At 34.9% G+C, this 17500-nt stretch overlaps 2 protein-coding genes across 21 annotated transcripts in view; both read right to left on the bottom strand.

Moving 5' to 3' along the window:
• The window catches only part of LOC100330650 (alpha-2B adrenergic receptor), a 10173-nt gene extending 8342 nt beyond the window's left edge, over nucleotides 1-1831 (bottom strand). For both annotated transcript variants that reach the window (XM_087271427.1, XM_087271426.1), the window contains exons 1-2: nucleotides 1108-1831; nucleotides 79-892 (exon numbers count right to left, since the gene is read on the bottom strand). In XM_087271427.1, the coding sequence (XP_087127553.1) occupies nucleotides 79-745 (667 nt within the window). In that variant the 5' untranslated portion in view covers nucleotides 746-892; nucleotides 1108-1831. The remainder of the gene's footprint in view (nucleotides 1-78; nucleotides 893-1107) is intronic.
• A 2334-nt stretch (nucleotides 1832-4165) lies between these two features.
• Nucleotides 4166-17500, bottom strand: part of LOC797085 (zinc metalloproteinase nas-4-like) — a 14653-nt gene continuing 1318 nt past the window's right edge. For 5 of the 19 annotated variants that reach the window (XM_087269850.1, XM_087269859.1, XM_087269857.1 and 2 more), the window contains 6 exons: nucleotides 14107-14188; nucleotides 13888-13999; nucleotides 9500-9672; nucleotides 7014-7095; nucleotides 6803-6924; nucleotides 4166-4828 (listed from right to left, as the gene is read on the bottom strand). In XM_087269850.1, the coding sequence (XP_087125976.1) occupies nucleotides 4821-4828; nucleotides 6803-6924; nucleotides 7014-7095; nucleotides 9500-9672; nucleotides 13888-13999; nucleotides 14107-14188 (579 nt within the window). In that variant the 3' untranslated portion in view covers nucleotides 4166-4820. 19 annotated transcript variants of the gene reach the window in all.

Consider the following 17500-nt stretch of genomic DNA (forward strand, 5'->3'; position numbering starts at 1 on the left):
CACAAGAGATTTGAATCTCAATGAGTGTTTTAAATCTGATGAAATAAAAAATAAACTAAAATGAGAATGAGACGCTACCTGCACTGTCTTTCCTCGGCTCTCCTGGAGGACATCTTGTGTGTTTCTTGGCAATCTGATAGATGCGAACGTAAACCAGGATCATGATGAGGCATGGGGCGAAGAATGACCCAATGGTGGAGTACAGAATATACCATTTGTCCTCATTGAGTTCGCATGTTGTTCGCGGGTCACCCTTCGCTTGCTGGGGTTTATCCATGGAGACCAATGGCGGGAAGGAGATGATGGCAGAAATAAGCCATACAACAACAATGGCGCCTTTAATTTTTCGAGGAGTGCGCTGGGTGCCATACTGCACAGGTCGGGATATAGACAGGTAGCGGTCCAGGCTGATGGCGCACAGGTGAATGATGGAGGATGTGCAAAAAAGCACATCTAATGCCAGGATGATCTCGCACCACAATGACTCGAAGTACCAGCAACCCATTAATTCTTTAGCCAGGGAGAACGGGATGACTAAAGTGGCCACCAAAATGTCAGCCGCTGCCAGAGACACCAAGAAAAGATTTTGAGGTCCTCGCAAAGAGCGGCAGGTGAGGACTGCGATGATCACCATGATGTTCCCGAAGATGGTGAAGAGCATGATGAGAGTCATTGTGATGGCAAACACCGCGGTTATTTCAGGGGAATACCGGGACGAGCTGGAATTGCAACTGGAATAATTCATATTTAAGTTCCAGGTGTAAAGTCCTTGATGTATGCGTATTTCCTAGCGTAATCCTTGCAAAGACATTTGGTCGATTAGAAAACTGTGAAAAGTGAGTTGATTACGACGAGTTTTAGAAGGAAAAACTGACATCCTCCTTTAGCAAACCTCGAGAAGAAGAAAAATTACAAATTAATATTTTGTATTTGTATTAAAACTAATCATGCAGTCGATAAATAACTAAATAAATAAACATATGTCCTTTCACACAGTGTGAAGGTAATATTGTTAAGTAAAACGGCCGTTTAACTAGCTAGCCAACTACAACAAACGGTCGTTTGTAATACGAATAATTAATAATAATAAATGAAGCTTGAACTTACCACAGCATAAGATGACCAGCTTTTGACCACTATAAGTCACTCGAGGGGCACAGAGATCCTCGTTTATAAGTTTTGATCCAATTCTTGTCCAAAAAATGAAGCTGAGGGAAAAAAAAGCGCGCGGGGAAATGCGCGCGAACACCAGCGCGCCAAAACAACTCACAATTTCATGTATAATAAAAGCTAGGGAGCAACATTCGGATGAAAAACTAAATTCAGAGATGGTAGTTTCGTGTGTTTATGCGTGTCCGATGAGGTGAAGTTGTTAAAATGCGCACCATCCAATCCGTTCCTCAAATAAGAAACATTATAGACTACTGACAAATCATTTTTAATAAACCCATCCAAAACTTGAGGAGGAAAAGCTCCGTTTTCTTTTCAAGGAGTTCTCATTTCAGATCAACTTTCTCTAATGTAAACGGGGTAAAACCATCGTCCGTTCATTTCTCTCATTCCCCAGATTTGGACTCCAGCATCAGTCAGCGGACTGAGCGGACTCCAGTCTGAGCGCGTCTCTCTTGAGTTTCCCCTCATGACGTCACATAGACCCCTTTTGCCGTGACGTCACGCCAGAATCACTCCTCAGAACTAACATCCAAATAATCTTCCTAACTCAAATGATGTCTTCTGTAACTCAAGCATCGAATCAATTAATCATCTTTTGTCAAATGCCCACATGTTAATATGTTTTGGTCTGATTTATCCGTCTATTTTTCATCAAAATGTAAGTTTAACATGGATTTTTCCATGTGTGATATAATTTGTTACTTTTCTCATGACAATCATAACATAGAATATAAAGACAATTTATTTATTTTATAGGGTAAATATTATATTCACAAATGTAAATTTTCTTCATCATTACCTAAGCTGAAGAATTTTCTTTGTGACTTAAATTGTTTAATTACTACTTAACAAAATGTTTACAGCAACAAAAGTGTTAAACTGTGAAGTTTTATAAGGACTTTGTAAACATTGTTTAATTTGACTATTTGCCTCAGTACTCTGTTTTTTTATTTATTTATTTTATTACTAATTTTACTTATTTACTTTTGTACTTGATGTCATCCATTGTTATGATTAATATGTTTGTATTGTTAAAACACACACAAAAAAAAAACCATCCAAATAATCTATTTATTTTTTCTAGCAACATTTGTTTTATTTACACAAATGCAAATTGTCTGTAAAATCGATAACACCTATGTGAATCGTAAAGTATTGTCTCTTTTCTAACATCCAGCTGACTATATTGTGACCATGCTTTGAGAGAATTTTAAAATGTTGTATTTTGATTTATATTACGCCTGACCTTATTTTTGTTCCACTTTGTTATTTTATATATATATATATATATATATATATATATATATATATATATATATATAGAGTGCATCCTGAAAGTCTCGATAGCGCTTCACTTTTACATTTTATTATGTAACAGCCTTATTCCAAAATGAATTAAATTCATTATTTCTTCAACATTCTACACACAATACCCCATAATGACAACGTGAATAAAGATTTTTTTTAATTGTTGCAAATTTATTAAAAATAATAAAGTTGTAAAATCACATGTGCATCAGTATTCACAGGCTTTGTTCAATACTTTGTTGATGCACCTTTGGCAGCGATTACAGCCTCAAGTCTTGTTGAATATGATGCCACAAGCTTGGCACATCTGTCTTTGGGAGTTTTTGCTCATTCCTCTTTGCAGCACCTCTCATGTTCTATCAGGTCATATGGGAAATAACGGTGTGCAGCCATTTTCAGATCGCTCCAGAGATGTTTAATAGGATTTAGTTCTGGGCTCTGGCTAGGCCACTCAAGGACATTTACAGAGTTGTTGCGAAGCCACTCCATTGATATTTTGCATCCCTTGATAATTTGTGTAGAACGTTGAGGAAATAAATTAATTTAATCCATTTTAAAATAAGGCTTTAAAAAAAATGTGGAAAAATGAAGCGCTAGGAATACTTTTCAGATGCACTGTATATAAACATTTCTTGAACGTTCAAATAAAATAAAAAGAAAGAACTGGCATCCAAATTACAATATTTATTATGGAATTGTCACTGATGAACAAGTCTTTCTTCTGTAGTTTTTTATTTTATATTCAATTCCCTTGTTATTTTCATGCTATTTTTTCCTTATTTTGTTTATATGCGTCTTATAACCTTCAATCTTTGTATTTCCGTTACTTTAAGCATTATAAAAAAAAACAAAAAACGTCTACTTTTGTGTATATACACACACACACACACACATTTTAATTAATAAATATATATATATATATATATATATATATATATATATATATATATATATATATATATATATATATATAAAAAACTAACAACCACTTGTATACTATTTATACTATAATTTGTGTCACACTGATTATATTAAAAGATGCTAGAAAAGCTAAATGCATGTAAGAATGAAGAAATATCAGGCTTCCAGTTTGACAAACCCAAAGCTAGAAAACTCGATTGCAAAGAGTTTAAATAAATTAAACAATTTGATTGGAAGGGAAAGTTAATCCTAAAAAAACATCATCAGTCTATATGAACACACTAACGCTTTACTTGTTCTATATGACTTACTTCTGTTGAAGATATTTTGAAGAAAGCAGAAAACCTCTTCAACAGAATAAAAAAAAACTCATTCAGAACTAAAATTGTAAATAGTGAGAAGAAAACTTTCATTTTAGAGTGGAATGTCTCCAAGGAGCAGTCAGATATTCAGATTGTTCACATTTAAAAGGCAGAGAGAGGGTTGTGCTTATTGACTTTGTGTGTCTACACGAATGTGCAGGAACTTTCTTCCCCCCAAATTTGAACTTTACAGCATTAAATAAATAAATAAATAAATAAATAAATATAGCGCAAAAGTTCAGCAGTTCTAGTTCAAAAGTTCAAGTTGTGCTCCCAGCAATTCTGTTTAAATAGACATCTAACAGACCTCCAATTACACAAGACTAGAACAAGGCTAAATTTGTCAGTGAATGTCTGAAACAGATAAGTAGACTAAATTTAGCCTCGCTTTAGACACAACGTCTATGTTTGGATGTTTATTAGACGTCTTTAAACAACAACAAACATGCAAGGTCGATTTAAGGAGTAATTAAATGAGCAGAATACAGCGTATGAAGCCCACAACAGTCATTTGAGACTGATGAATGCCACTGAAAACTCTTTAGGCTTTTTTAAATTACTTAATTGAGCACAACCTACAATTATACAACTATAAAAATACGCAACACTCATTCCTTTCACAAAACACAAGCTAAAATATTATATCAGATGATTGTAGAGATTGCGATGAGCACATACTGTATGGGGAAGTAATTAACACTCAAATCTGCCAAAGAAAAACACCTTAAATCAAGTGAAATATACATAGTTGTGTCTAATTTCTCATTTTCTTCTAGATTTTTCAGCAGCAAGATGAAGATGCAAAGCCATACAATGAGGTGTGCAGTGACTGCCCCCTACTGGACAAACACCAGAACTGGAGCACTTCTAAATGAATCCAGTTAAACCAGAGAGCATTTTTACTGACATACTCACAATTATAGGCCACATGTTGTTGTTTTTTTTTTTTTTACATTTATTTGTCCATAAAATTAGCTTCGTATGTGCTTAAGTGTCCATTCAAACAGAGCAGTTTTGAGGTTGGAGGAATGGTGGGGTTACTTTATCCTGATGTTTTCAGTCGTCTGAAATGGAGAAAGTGGATGAATTCAGAAAGAGTGGTTAAAACACTCTGAAGATGTCACTCAAAAAATGGCAAGGCAAAAAATTAATTATAATAAATAAACAAAAACTGCATAACATTGGATCAGGGCTGCATGAGATCTGGGGAAATTTAATTTTTTTTCTGCAATACATAGTGCAAGATAGAATAATTTCAGCCGATGATGTGAACACTGTTGCTCCATTTGGAAAGAATTCATAATTTTGCTTTTCATTAGGATGTTTTTTAAAAGAATTAATCTGCATACAATATAATAAACCACACCAATATTGATAAAACATTAAGCTTTTTTAAAGCATATTGATAAAACATTAACCTTCTAGCAGTATTCAGGTACACAAAATTGAATAATCAAGAATAATCTAAAATTATCTAAAATAACACGATTGTCTTCATATGTATTTACTGTAGGTGGGCATAGATTAATTTTTTTAATCTAGATTGATCTCGGAATTAATCTAGATTAAAATAGCTCATTTGAATTCTGCCGAAGGCATTCAAAATATGTTTGCTACCCCAATAGTAAATAAGTAAATAGTAAGTGGGTTTCTCAAGCCAGGTGGCACATTAGACCAGGGGCTTATCTCCCGTTTCCAAAACGCATCACAGACTGCTTGAGAAACTGTTCTACTGTGATAATTTGTAATGAAAATAAATGATGTTCCATGACGCCAAATTCTGACCCGACCATCCGAATGTGGCAGCAGAAATGGAGACTCAGAGCAGGCAACATTTCTCCAATCTTCTATTGTCCAGTTTTGGTGAGCCTGTGTGAATTGTAGCCTCAGTTTCCTGTTCTTAGCTGACAGGAGCGGCACCCGGTGTGCTCTTCTGCTGCTGTAGCCCATCTGCCTCAAGGTTGGACGTGTTGTGTGTTCAGAGATGCTCTTCTGCAGACCTCGGTTGTAACGAGTGCTTATTTGAGTTACTGTTGTCTTTCTATCAGCTGGAACCAGTCTGGCCATTCTCCTCTGACCTCTGGCATCAACAAGGCATTTGCGCCCACAGAACTGCCGCTCACTGGATATTTCCTCTTTTTCAGAGCATTCTCTGTAAACCCTAGAGATGGTTCCCTAAAATCCCAGTAGATCAGCAGTTTCTGAAATACTCAGAGCAGCCCGTCTGACACCAACAACTGTGCCACGTTCAAAGTATCTTAAATCTCCTTTCTTCCAGATTCTGATGATCAGCTTGAACTGCAGTAGATCGTCTTGACCATGTCTACATGCCTAAATGCATTGAGCTACTGCCATGTGATTGGCTGATTAGAAATATGCATTAACCAGCAGTTGGACAAGTGTACCTAATAAAGTGGCCGGTGAATGTATACAGTATGTGTGTATATAGTATTTATACAGTGAGATACACAGACATGCATTAAAAATAAAAATAAAATAAAAAATACGCAACACTTTTGTTACACATTTAATTTTCTATATCTTTGTAACATATACCTGTTATATTTTTGTATATTGTAGAATGGACACGACTAGTTAAAACCTGAATAACTTAAATGGCTCATTCATTTATTTGTTTTCCTTCAGCTCAGTCCCTTATTTATCAGGGGGCGCCACAATGAAATGAACCGCCAGCACGTTTTACCTAGCGGATGTCCTTTCAGCTGCAACCCAGCACTGGGAAACACCCATACACTTTCATTCACTCATACACTACAGCCAATTTAGTTGTGTTTAGACTGTGGGGGAAACCAGAGCAGGCGAAGGAAACCCACATCAACATGGGGAGAACATGCAAACTCCACAGAAATGCCAACTGACTGAGCCTAGACTTGAACAAGCGACCTTCTTGCTGTGAGGTGACAGTGCTAACCACTGAGCCAAAGTGCCACCGCTGATTGACTTAAAAAAACAAAGTAACAAGCAACCTAAAAATGTGTCACAAAATTTTTTACAGTCTGAAAATGAGCCGGACGTACCACAGTGATACAGCCTGCGGAGCCGTTCCACATCCAGGACGCTCATGTGAGTCCTCTGGCCGATCTTAACGCCTTTCTTCTTGGGGATTATCGTGTGATTTCCATTACGAGAAAAACAGTCGCTGGAAAAACAAAACCCCACATCATCGATGCCTTCAAATCACACACGCAGACAGAATTTCGAGCCATTTTTGGAAAATCGAGCACCTACTCTCCATAATGCAAGATTGAGTCCAGGTCATACTCCAGACCAAGCGTGTTCCCTTTCTTCACCTTAAAATTGGACTCTTTACCTGTTTACATAAAAACAGGTCAACAAAGCTGATGCATCTACGCTGGGAATTTTTACTTTGCTGCCTTAAAATTTTTAAAGGGCTCCTATTTTACCCCTTTGCAAGATTTAAAATAAGTCTTTTGTGTCTCTAGAAAGTGTTTATACAGTTTCAGCTCAAAACACCCATCAGATTATTTATTATAGCTTTTAGAATAGGGCTGTGCGATTAATCGAAATCGAATCGCAATTTGAACCGTTGCGATTAGCTAAAAATCGTGTGATATTAAATCTATATGCATTATTTAATTTTGCTTGCCCAGAGCAAATGCGTCACTGCTATCTGTGTGACAGTCTTATTAGCCAATTGAGTAGGCAAAATAAATAAATAACTAAATTTAAAAAAAGTTAAAAAAAAAAAAAAAAAAAAAACATACAGGAAAGCGTGAACAAATGGGATGATGGCTTCTGCTGCTTCAGAAGCATTAATAGACAAATTAATATCAAGGAAAAACGGCATCGGTAATATGGGAATTGTAGCGGCGTTCTATTGCCGTTATTGTTGGTAGAGCAAGCAAGTTTTGTACGCGTAAAGTCAGAGTACGTAGGCAAAATAGATGCAAATAAAAACGTCTTTATTTTACAATCAACAGAATTACTACATCACTTTTCCTTAATCTATATACACTTCTCTGTAATCTTAAATTGTATGTTGAGTTGATCTACGTTCAAATACTGTGTGCTTCTTACCAACGTTCTCCTACCCCATGCAGTGAAGCCACAGTTATATAGTCTCCTACTGACACCTTGTGGCCAATCGCCAATATACAATTTATGGCTCTTACGGGAATACTTTGGTTTCACAGACAGCAAACAAAAACTGGTAATTTTTTAAGAGCTGTCACAAATAAAAATTTATCACAATCAAAATATCTGTCAGAAAAAATCTCAATTAGATATTTTCCCAACTCGCACAGCCCTATTTCAGTATATCGGATTTTATTTTTTGAACACACTGGAGCTGTTTTTGTTGCCTTTGCCTTTAATGATGGTTCTCTAATAGTGCATCACTATTTTTGTTAAATAAATGTTTGTATCTGAACTGGGTTCCAGAGGCAGTTTATAAACTTGCTATATATATATATATAGCATAGGCGGTAGGGCTGCACGATATTTAAAAAAATGTACATTGCGAAATTTATATATACATATATATACATATATATACATATATATATATATATATATATATATATATATATATATATATATACACACATATATATATATACATATATATATATATATATATATATATACACACATATATATATATACATATATATATATATATAAATATATAAATAAATAAATAAATATATATATATATATATATATATATATATATATATATATATAAAAATTTCGCAATGTAAATTTTTTTAAATATCGTGCAGCCCTACCGCCCACCATTCCCACATGCCTGTCAGAAGCTGCGTCCCAAATGGCACACTATACACTATGCATTCGTGCACTATGCACTTACACAATCAACAGGATAGTATAAGTAGTGTTGTCCCAAATGGCACACTGTTTTTTTACTAAGCGGAAATTCAAACCGTTTCCCTGATGACGTTTGACGGTTGCCAAATCAGTGAAATAAACGACCGAATTATCAAATAATACCTGCCGTGAGTATTGCCGCATTTAACATCGGGAGGCGCTATAATCACTCTCGTAGGAGAATTTTGCTTTCACAATCCAAAATAAATAAAGTTATTCAACATGTGCGTCCGATAGCTCCGCCCCTTCCGCTACGCAAGCAAACCTGCGGTGGTTGAGTGCGTGAAGTGTCCATCATTACACACTTCATTTTAGCGGCTGAATGAGTGCATCATCCGGGTAATTAAAGTGCACTTATTATTATTAGAGTTTTCAGTGTGAACAATTACTTACACTATTTATACTACAAAATGGCGTAGAATAGTGCATAAGTATGCGATTTGAAACGCAGCTAGAGTGTGCCTCAATCTCCACCTCGGCTGCATCAGATAAACAGCACAGTGACAGACATGGAGGACACAGATCTCACGTAACGTTTTTGAGAAATACTACAGTAAGAACTTTCCCAATGATTATTTTATGCATTAGTTGGGGAGTTAATTCAAGCACAATGTAGTTACAAAGCACACACACACACACACATCGCGTTCGTGTTTAACTTTGCACCGTTTTTGCACGGCAAATGTGATGGCATGCGCATTAATATTCACTGTTGTATGAACATCTGTTTTGTTAATGTACAGTATCAGTGTCAGTATTCATCTGATTGGTGCAAACATACAGAGCTAAAGCGATACCAGCAGTGTTCAATCAAATTAGTTTATAATAAACCACACTTGTAATGAAATGAAACTGCTGCATACCAGGCATGATGTTATCGTAGAGTATGGTGATGTATTTGTCGCGGTCAGGACGCGAGTGCTCGTGGTACAGGCCGAGCGAATGCAGGATTTCGTGACAGATGTTCCCAGCGTTACACTTTGGCCCGACCAGAATTGGCTGCTCACCGCCGGCACAGCCTACAAGAGACGCACACCTGCAGGACACAATTATCCCATCTGTTTTACACTGGAAAATACCAAAATCAATAAATTTACCTTGAAAAAAAGAGAACTCAGGAGCTTCTATTCAAATGTGATCAAAAAGTACAGCTTCCAAACAAAATGTGCACTCGTCACAGCTATAATGAGCACAAATAATTGCAAATGAAAATGGCCATGAGGACAAGCAAAGGTTAAAAGTGGTCATGAATGTTTGCGATGCTGCAAACATGCTACACAAACACCTATACAAAAAATGATATAAAGTTATAAATATAAGTTTATCTACTAGTTAAATTTCCAAATTCTTGCATGTGAGATTAAAATACATTTACTTCAATGCAGTGTTTCCCAACCACGTACCTGAAGGAGCCCCAGCTAGGCACATCACTTTAACCAAACACCTGATTCAGACCATCAGCTCATTAGCAGAGACTGAAAGAGCTGTAATAGGTGTTACAGACAAAGGAGACATCCAATACATACAGTGCTGGTGTTTCTCCAGGAATGTGGTTGAGAAACACTGCTTTAATGAATGTAAATAAAAGGCACAACATGTAATTTTTTTTAAAAATAAAAATTTCCAAAAACCACTAGAACAGAGTCATATATTGTGATGACTTATGTTACATAATCCCAAATGTTTAGAAGAATTTTCAACGAACGAAGCAATTTTAACTGTGTATGTGCTAATAGCATCACACACTCATCATCAACATGATTCTACAGGGGCCTGTTTCAGTAAGGAGGTTCAAACAACTCGGAGTTGAAACTTGAACTCTGAATTGATTTACCGAGAGATTAAAAACTCTGAGTTTTCGGTTTCAGAATAGCTGATCTGAGTTGGGTCAATCAACTTTGAGTAGACCAACTCAGAGTTAAGCGCGCGCACCATGACTATAAAAAGGCATTATCAATGGAGCGCAGACATTACGAGTGACCATGGCAACATCTTAAAAAAAAACAGATCAGCATTTCTTTCTCCGGCTGAACTTGATGTGCTCATGCAAAGTTATAGCAAATATGAGCGTATATATTTAAAGAGAAGCAACCATCAGTGAAACAGAGACAGCATGGGAAAACAGCTGCTCAAGTTAATGCGTAATGTTTAATTTAAAGTATTTAAAAATTTAAGTATAATAAAATAAGTAATGAAATGTGTGACGTTTATACTTTTTTCTAAACTTTTAAGCACGTTTATCAGTTTTAATAGATTTAACAGTGCACTTGTGTGTCTGCCTTTTTACTGATCAAGTAATAGAGGTTGATATAACATTAAGAACGTAAGCAGTGCTTACGATTAATCCCATTAATCTAGTAACAGTACATGTCGAAGGTTAAGCTAAATATTTATGGAAAAAAGGACAAGCCTCGTACGTGACTTCGTTCCGTGTGTGACAAAAATGTAGGCAATAGCTGTTTCCATCAAAATATAGGCTATTACATAAATATGTGCAAAACTGGTATAACGCCTAAAAGTCGTGAATAAAGCAGCGTTTTTATCCAACGAGTCAAAGAGAACACAATGGTCACTTCCTGATTAACTTGCGCCAAATATAACAGTAAAAACAGAATTTACTGCGGTAGAACAAGCTGCGTCAATAATTTTTTTATTTAATACTTGCGCCTCAGAAGACAATTGACACACAATGAACACATGGGGGCGTTTGAAGCCAGACGCGGAGATCTTGACACGCTCCAGACGCTCGGAGGTAATTAATAATATACACTAATACTGAAACAGTAAAGGCATTTTAGAATGACTAAAACAACATTTAAGATGTTCTGCAGTGTGCTCAGTCTGCTGGTTTGTCCATTCACACACATTTTCATCATCATCTCTAACAAACCATTTTTTAATGTACATACTGTAATTTGTTAAGTGCACTTTATGCACATCTTTACTTATCAAATAATAGTTTAACCTACTCAGTTATGCAAATGTTTTATTATGCATATTTTCAAAAGTTATGTGAATCATGACGTTTCCATCAATCGTTTTTATGGGCATCTCCAAAATGAGCTCTAAAAGGTGTGTGGAAATGTAAGCTAATGCGAGAAATACGCTTCATCTTTAAAAAAAGGGGAGGACACCGACAGAAACTCAGAGTTTAGAGAATAAAACCTGCTCCGGACCAGGTTAGATTCACAGAGTAAGTTACCACAGTAACTGACTCTGAGTTAAAGTTACCTTTCTTTTAGAAACAGGCTTGACTTACCCTGATTTCTTGAGTTTAACAAACCTGCCTTTTTGAAATGGAAAACCCAGAGTTTCTCTCATTTCAGGGTTAAAATACTCTGAGTTTTCACTTAACCTCCTTTCTGAAACAGGCCCCAGGTTTCCTGTAGGACGGTAAAGACCACAACTCCCAGGATTCCCCAACAAGTCACACAATCTACATTTGTTTGTGGTGAATAAGCACCCTCTAGTGCCGAAAATAGCATATAGTGCCTTTATTCACATTCATTAAAGAAATGTTTCTCATCCATGTACCTGGAGGACCACCAACAATACAATCCTTTTTTTCCACGTCTCTAACCAAACACACCTGATTCAGATCATTAGCAGAAACTGAAAGAGCTGTAATGGGTTTAACGGACAAAGAAGATAATCCAAAACATGCAGTGTTGGTGCTCCTCCGGGAATGTGGTTGAGAAACACTGCTTCAATTAATGCAAATAAAAGCACAATATGTAACGTTTTTAATAAAATTTTCCAAAAACCAGTGTCATTTATTGTGATGACTTATGAACTTATCCCAAACATTTAGACGAATGTTCAAATCTAGAGACATAAGAAATTAACAAATTAACAGTGTGTACATGCTAATAGCATCACACACTCATCATCAACATGATTCTACAGGAGTCCTGTAGGATGGTGAAGACCACAACTCCCAGGATTCCCCAACAAGTCACACAGTCATCAAACTACATTTGTTTGTTGTGAATATGCGCCTCCACTGGTGAAAATTAAATAGTGCGCCTTTATTCATATTCATTAAAGGAATGCTTCTCAACCATGTACCTGGAGAACCACCAGCTCTGCACATTTTTTAATGACTCCTTAACCAAACACGCATGATTCAGATCATTAGCTCTTTAGCAGAGACTAAAAGAGCTGTAATGGGTGTGACAGAAAGGAGACATCCAAAACATGTAGTGTTGGTGCTCCTCCAGGAACGTGGTTGAGAAACACTGCTTTAGTGATTGTGAATAAAGGCACAATATTAAACTTTTTTTTTAAACAAAATTTTCCCAAAAACCACTAGAACAGTAACCAGTTAACAGTAATCATTGCTTCAATGAAGCAATTATAAATAGTTAACAGTGTCTATGTGCTAATAGCATCACACACTCATCATCAACATGATTTCTACAGGAGTCCTGTAGGATGGTGAAGACCACAACTTCAATGATTCCACAACAAGTCACACAGTCATCAAACTTCACATTTGTTTGTTGTGAATATGCGCCCTCTAGTGGTGAAAATAGCTTATTGTGCCTTTATTCATATTCATTAAAGCAATGCTTCTCAACCATGTACCTAGAGGAGTGCCAGCTCTGCACATTTTCCATGTTTCCTTAACCAAACACACCAGATTCAGATCATCAGGTCATTAGCAGAGCCTACTAGAGCTGTATTGGGTGTGACAGACAGAGGAGACATCAAAACATGCAGTGGTGGTGCTCCTCCAGGAACGTGGTTGAGAAACACTGCTTCAATGATTGTGAATAAAGGTGCAATATGTAACGTTTTTTGAATAAAATTTTCCAAAAACCACTAGAACAGGGTCATATATTGTGATGACTTATGAACTTATATTATCCCAAATGTTAAGAAGAATGTTCAACAAATTAAGCAATTTTAACTAGTTAACAGAGTCTACGTGCTAAAAGCATCACACACTCATCATCAACATGATTTCTACAAGAGTCCTGTAGGATGGAAAAAGACCACAACTCCCAGGATTCCCCAACAAGTCACACAGTCATCAAACTACATTTGTTTGTAGTGAATATGCGCCCTCTAGTGGTGAAAATCACATATTGTGCCTTTAACTTGAGAAATTGTGAACTTGCCTTTTTATTTTGTGTAAATATAATAGAAATGTAAGTTTATTACCAAAAACACCAAAATTATAGCCTTCTATGCAACAAAAAAAAGCAAAGTCACATGCTGTAAATAAACCGTAAAACTTCAGACTCACATACGGTCAGGCTTAAAATGCAGATAATCTTCCTCAGTTGTATGGTGATGAAACTTGACGCAGGTCTTCTTGGAGACCATTTTTAAGGCTGCTAAAATGTGCCCAGTCTTGTCTTCTGAAAGCCATAAACCACAGAAACAAAGATTAATCCATTGATTAGTTGTTTTCTTTTCATCCTAACTGTGCGCACTATCATAGGACAGCATAGGGTAAACTCACCGAGACCAGAGGCAATACTGTACGGCACTGAAACTTCTCCATCCTTCTCAGGCCACAGATGATTCCCTGCGTTCCTGTCGGTCTAAACAAAACACTGAGCTCAGGCATTATCAGGCATAATGACACTAATATGCCCATTTGACCATTTTAAAGATTAATTCCATTTTGATTCTATTTGATTTTTATTTTTTCATGTAATAAATAAATGTATAAAAATTTCAACTGTTTGCATGCTTCGAGTAATAGTTACGATGAAACGACACTTCTGATGTCTCACAATTAAATAAAGTTCAATTTAAATCACAACTTTTAAGGTCATCTTTGAATGACAATTTCATAGTTAGGAGGATGCATCTGGACATGTCTTACAGATTAAGTGAACGAATCCCCTAGTAAGCTTTTAAAAAGCGTATTAAGACACCTTTTTAAAATGGCGTACAAATATAATAGCATGTGAGGTATGTGTATTTTATGCATGTATACGGTGTAAATGTTTCGATACATGCATGTACAGTACATATACACAACCGGCCACTTTATTAGGTACACCTTACTAGTACCATGTTGGACCACTTTTGGCTTCAGAACTGCCTTAATCCTTCGTGGCGTAGATTCAACAAGCTACTGGAAATATTCCTCAGAGATTTTGCTTCATATTGACATGATAGCATCACAGTTGCTGCAGAATTGTCTCCTGTTTCACCACATCCTAAAGGTGCTCTGTTGGATTGAGATCTGGTGACTGTGGAGGCCATTTGAGTACAGTGAACTCATTGTCATGTTCAAGAAACCAGTCTGAGATGATTCACGTTTTATGATATGGTGCGTTATCCTGCTGGAAGTAGCCATCAGAAGATGGAGACACTGTGCTCATAAAAGGATGGATATTGTCTCTGGGTTTTGGGTGTGTGTTTGAACAAATATATACACATAATTAATAATAATAACATCCTAAGATGTCGATCTTGGTGTGTTTTTATCAAACACAACTAATTTTGTCCTAAAATTTTGAGCCTAAAATTTATATATATATATATATATATATATATATATATATATATATATATATATATAGTCGAAATCAGAATTATATGCCCCCAAATGATATAAATATTTCCCAAATGATGTTTAACAGAGCAAGGAAATGTTCACAGTATGTCTGATGATATTTTTTCTTCTGGAGAAAGCCTTATTTGTTTTATTTCAGCGAGAATAAAAGCAGCTTTGAATTATTTTATAACCATTTTAAGGTCAAAATTATTAGCCCTTTTAAGCTATATATTTTTCAGTAGTCTACAGAACAAACTATCTTTATACAATATCTTGTCTAATTACCCTAACCTAATTAACCTAGTTAAGCCTTTAAATGTCACTTTAAGCTGTATAGAAGTGTCTTGAAGAATATCAAGTCAAATATTATTTACGGTCATCATGACAAGGATAAAATAAATCAGTTATTAGAGATGAGTTATAAAAAAATATTATGTTTAGAAATGTGTATTATGTTTAAAAAAAATCTTCTCTCCGTTAAACAGAAACTGGGGAAAAAATAAACAGGGAATAATTCAGAGGGGCTAATAATTCTGAATTACACTGTATATATTCATCACAATGTAAATTATTTTTGTTTTTAGAATATTTATTAGTGATGCATGCAATGATTACAGAATAACCAAAATAAATGCAAAGAATGGCAATTCTGGACTTTTAAAATCACTTTCAACAATAGCAAAAAGAGACTGAAAGGGCAGAAGCAGAGCTTCATCTGGCAGAGGAACAACTGACTCTAACCAAACTGCAGCAAACCAAGGCCAGACTTGAGATCTGCCTCCTAAAGGCTAAACTCAGACTAGCTGCTCTCTCCACATCAGATGAGGAAGTTTGAACTTATTGTGGAGGTTTTGACATCAAGTCTTTTTTTAATTCAATAAATCTATATTTATAACGCGTTTTAAATATCCTCAATATACAGTGTTGTAGGTCTCAGATGAGCAGACTGCTGGAAGAGGATGAGCTGTTTTTTTTCTTCTTTTTTTTAAATGTGTGTTTTCATTTCAAATAAAAATAAAAGTTATATTGACTCCAAACTTGATATTCTACTTGTTGCTCTTTACATATTGTTTTCCTATCCTGTTTGAGCACTGGTTATCCAGATTTAGTGATCCTGAAAAGTTCCTATCTGGATCAGATTGATCCAATACAATGTTGCTTTTAAAAAATTAGTAAGCTGGATTACGTGATCACAGATGTAACAATCTACTGTAGATTATAATTTTAACATCTGGGCCCGGTTTTTCAAAAGATTTAATCCGGATAAAATTGATCTGGATTTAGTAATCCTGTTTTTGCAATCTGTGATCACGTAATCCAGCTTACTTTTTAAGCCAGTTTTTCAAAGCAACATTGGATTGGATCAATCTGATCCGGATAGGAACTTTTCAGGATCACTAAATCTGGATTACCAGTGCTCAATCACAATGTAGATGGATATATAGGCCTATGTAAAGAGCAACAAGTAGAGTATTTTTATTTAAAATGAAAACACACACATTTAAAATAAATAAATAAATAAATAAATAAACTAAAAACAATAAAAACCCCACCCCATCCTCTTCCAGCAGTCCGCTCATCTGAGACCTACAACACAAACACTGTACATTGAGGTATTTATAATAAGATTCAAATATAGATGTAAATAATAATAAAAAAGAGACACTTAATGTCAAAAATTCCACAATAAGTTCAGACTTCATCATCTGATGTGGAGAGAGCAGCTTGTCTCAAGTCTGGCCTTGGTTTGCTGCAGTTTGGTCAGAGTGAGTTGTTCCTCTGCCAGATGAAGCTGAACTTCTGCCCAGTCTCTTTTGCAATTGTTGAAGGTGATTTCAAAAATCAGGCATTGCCATTCTTTGCATTTATTTTAATTCTGTAAACATTGCATGCATCACTAATAAATATTCTAAACACAAAAATACTTTACATTGTGATGAATATATATATATATATATATATATATATATATATATATATATATATATATATATATATATATATATGAATATATATATATATGAATATATATATATATATATATATATATATGAATATATATATATGAATATATATATATATATATGAATATATATATATGAATATATATATATATATATATATATATGAATATATATATATATATATATATATATATATATATATATATATATATATATATATATATATATGAATATATATATATATATATATGAATATATATATATGAATATATATATATATGAATATATATATATATATATGAATATATATATATATATGAATATATATATATATATGAATATATATATATATATGAATATATATATATATATATATATAT

This window comes from Danio rerio, chromosome 10 (assembly GCF_052040795.2).
Source record: "Danio rerio strain M-AB ecotype USA chromosome 10, GRCz13ab, whole genome shotgun sequence".
NCBI classification, from domain to species: Eukaryota; Metazoa; Chordata; class Actinopteri; order Cypriniformes; family Danionidae; genus Danio; species Danio rerio.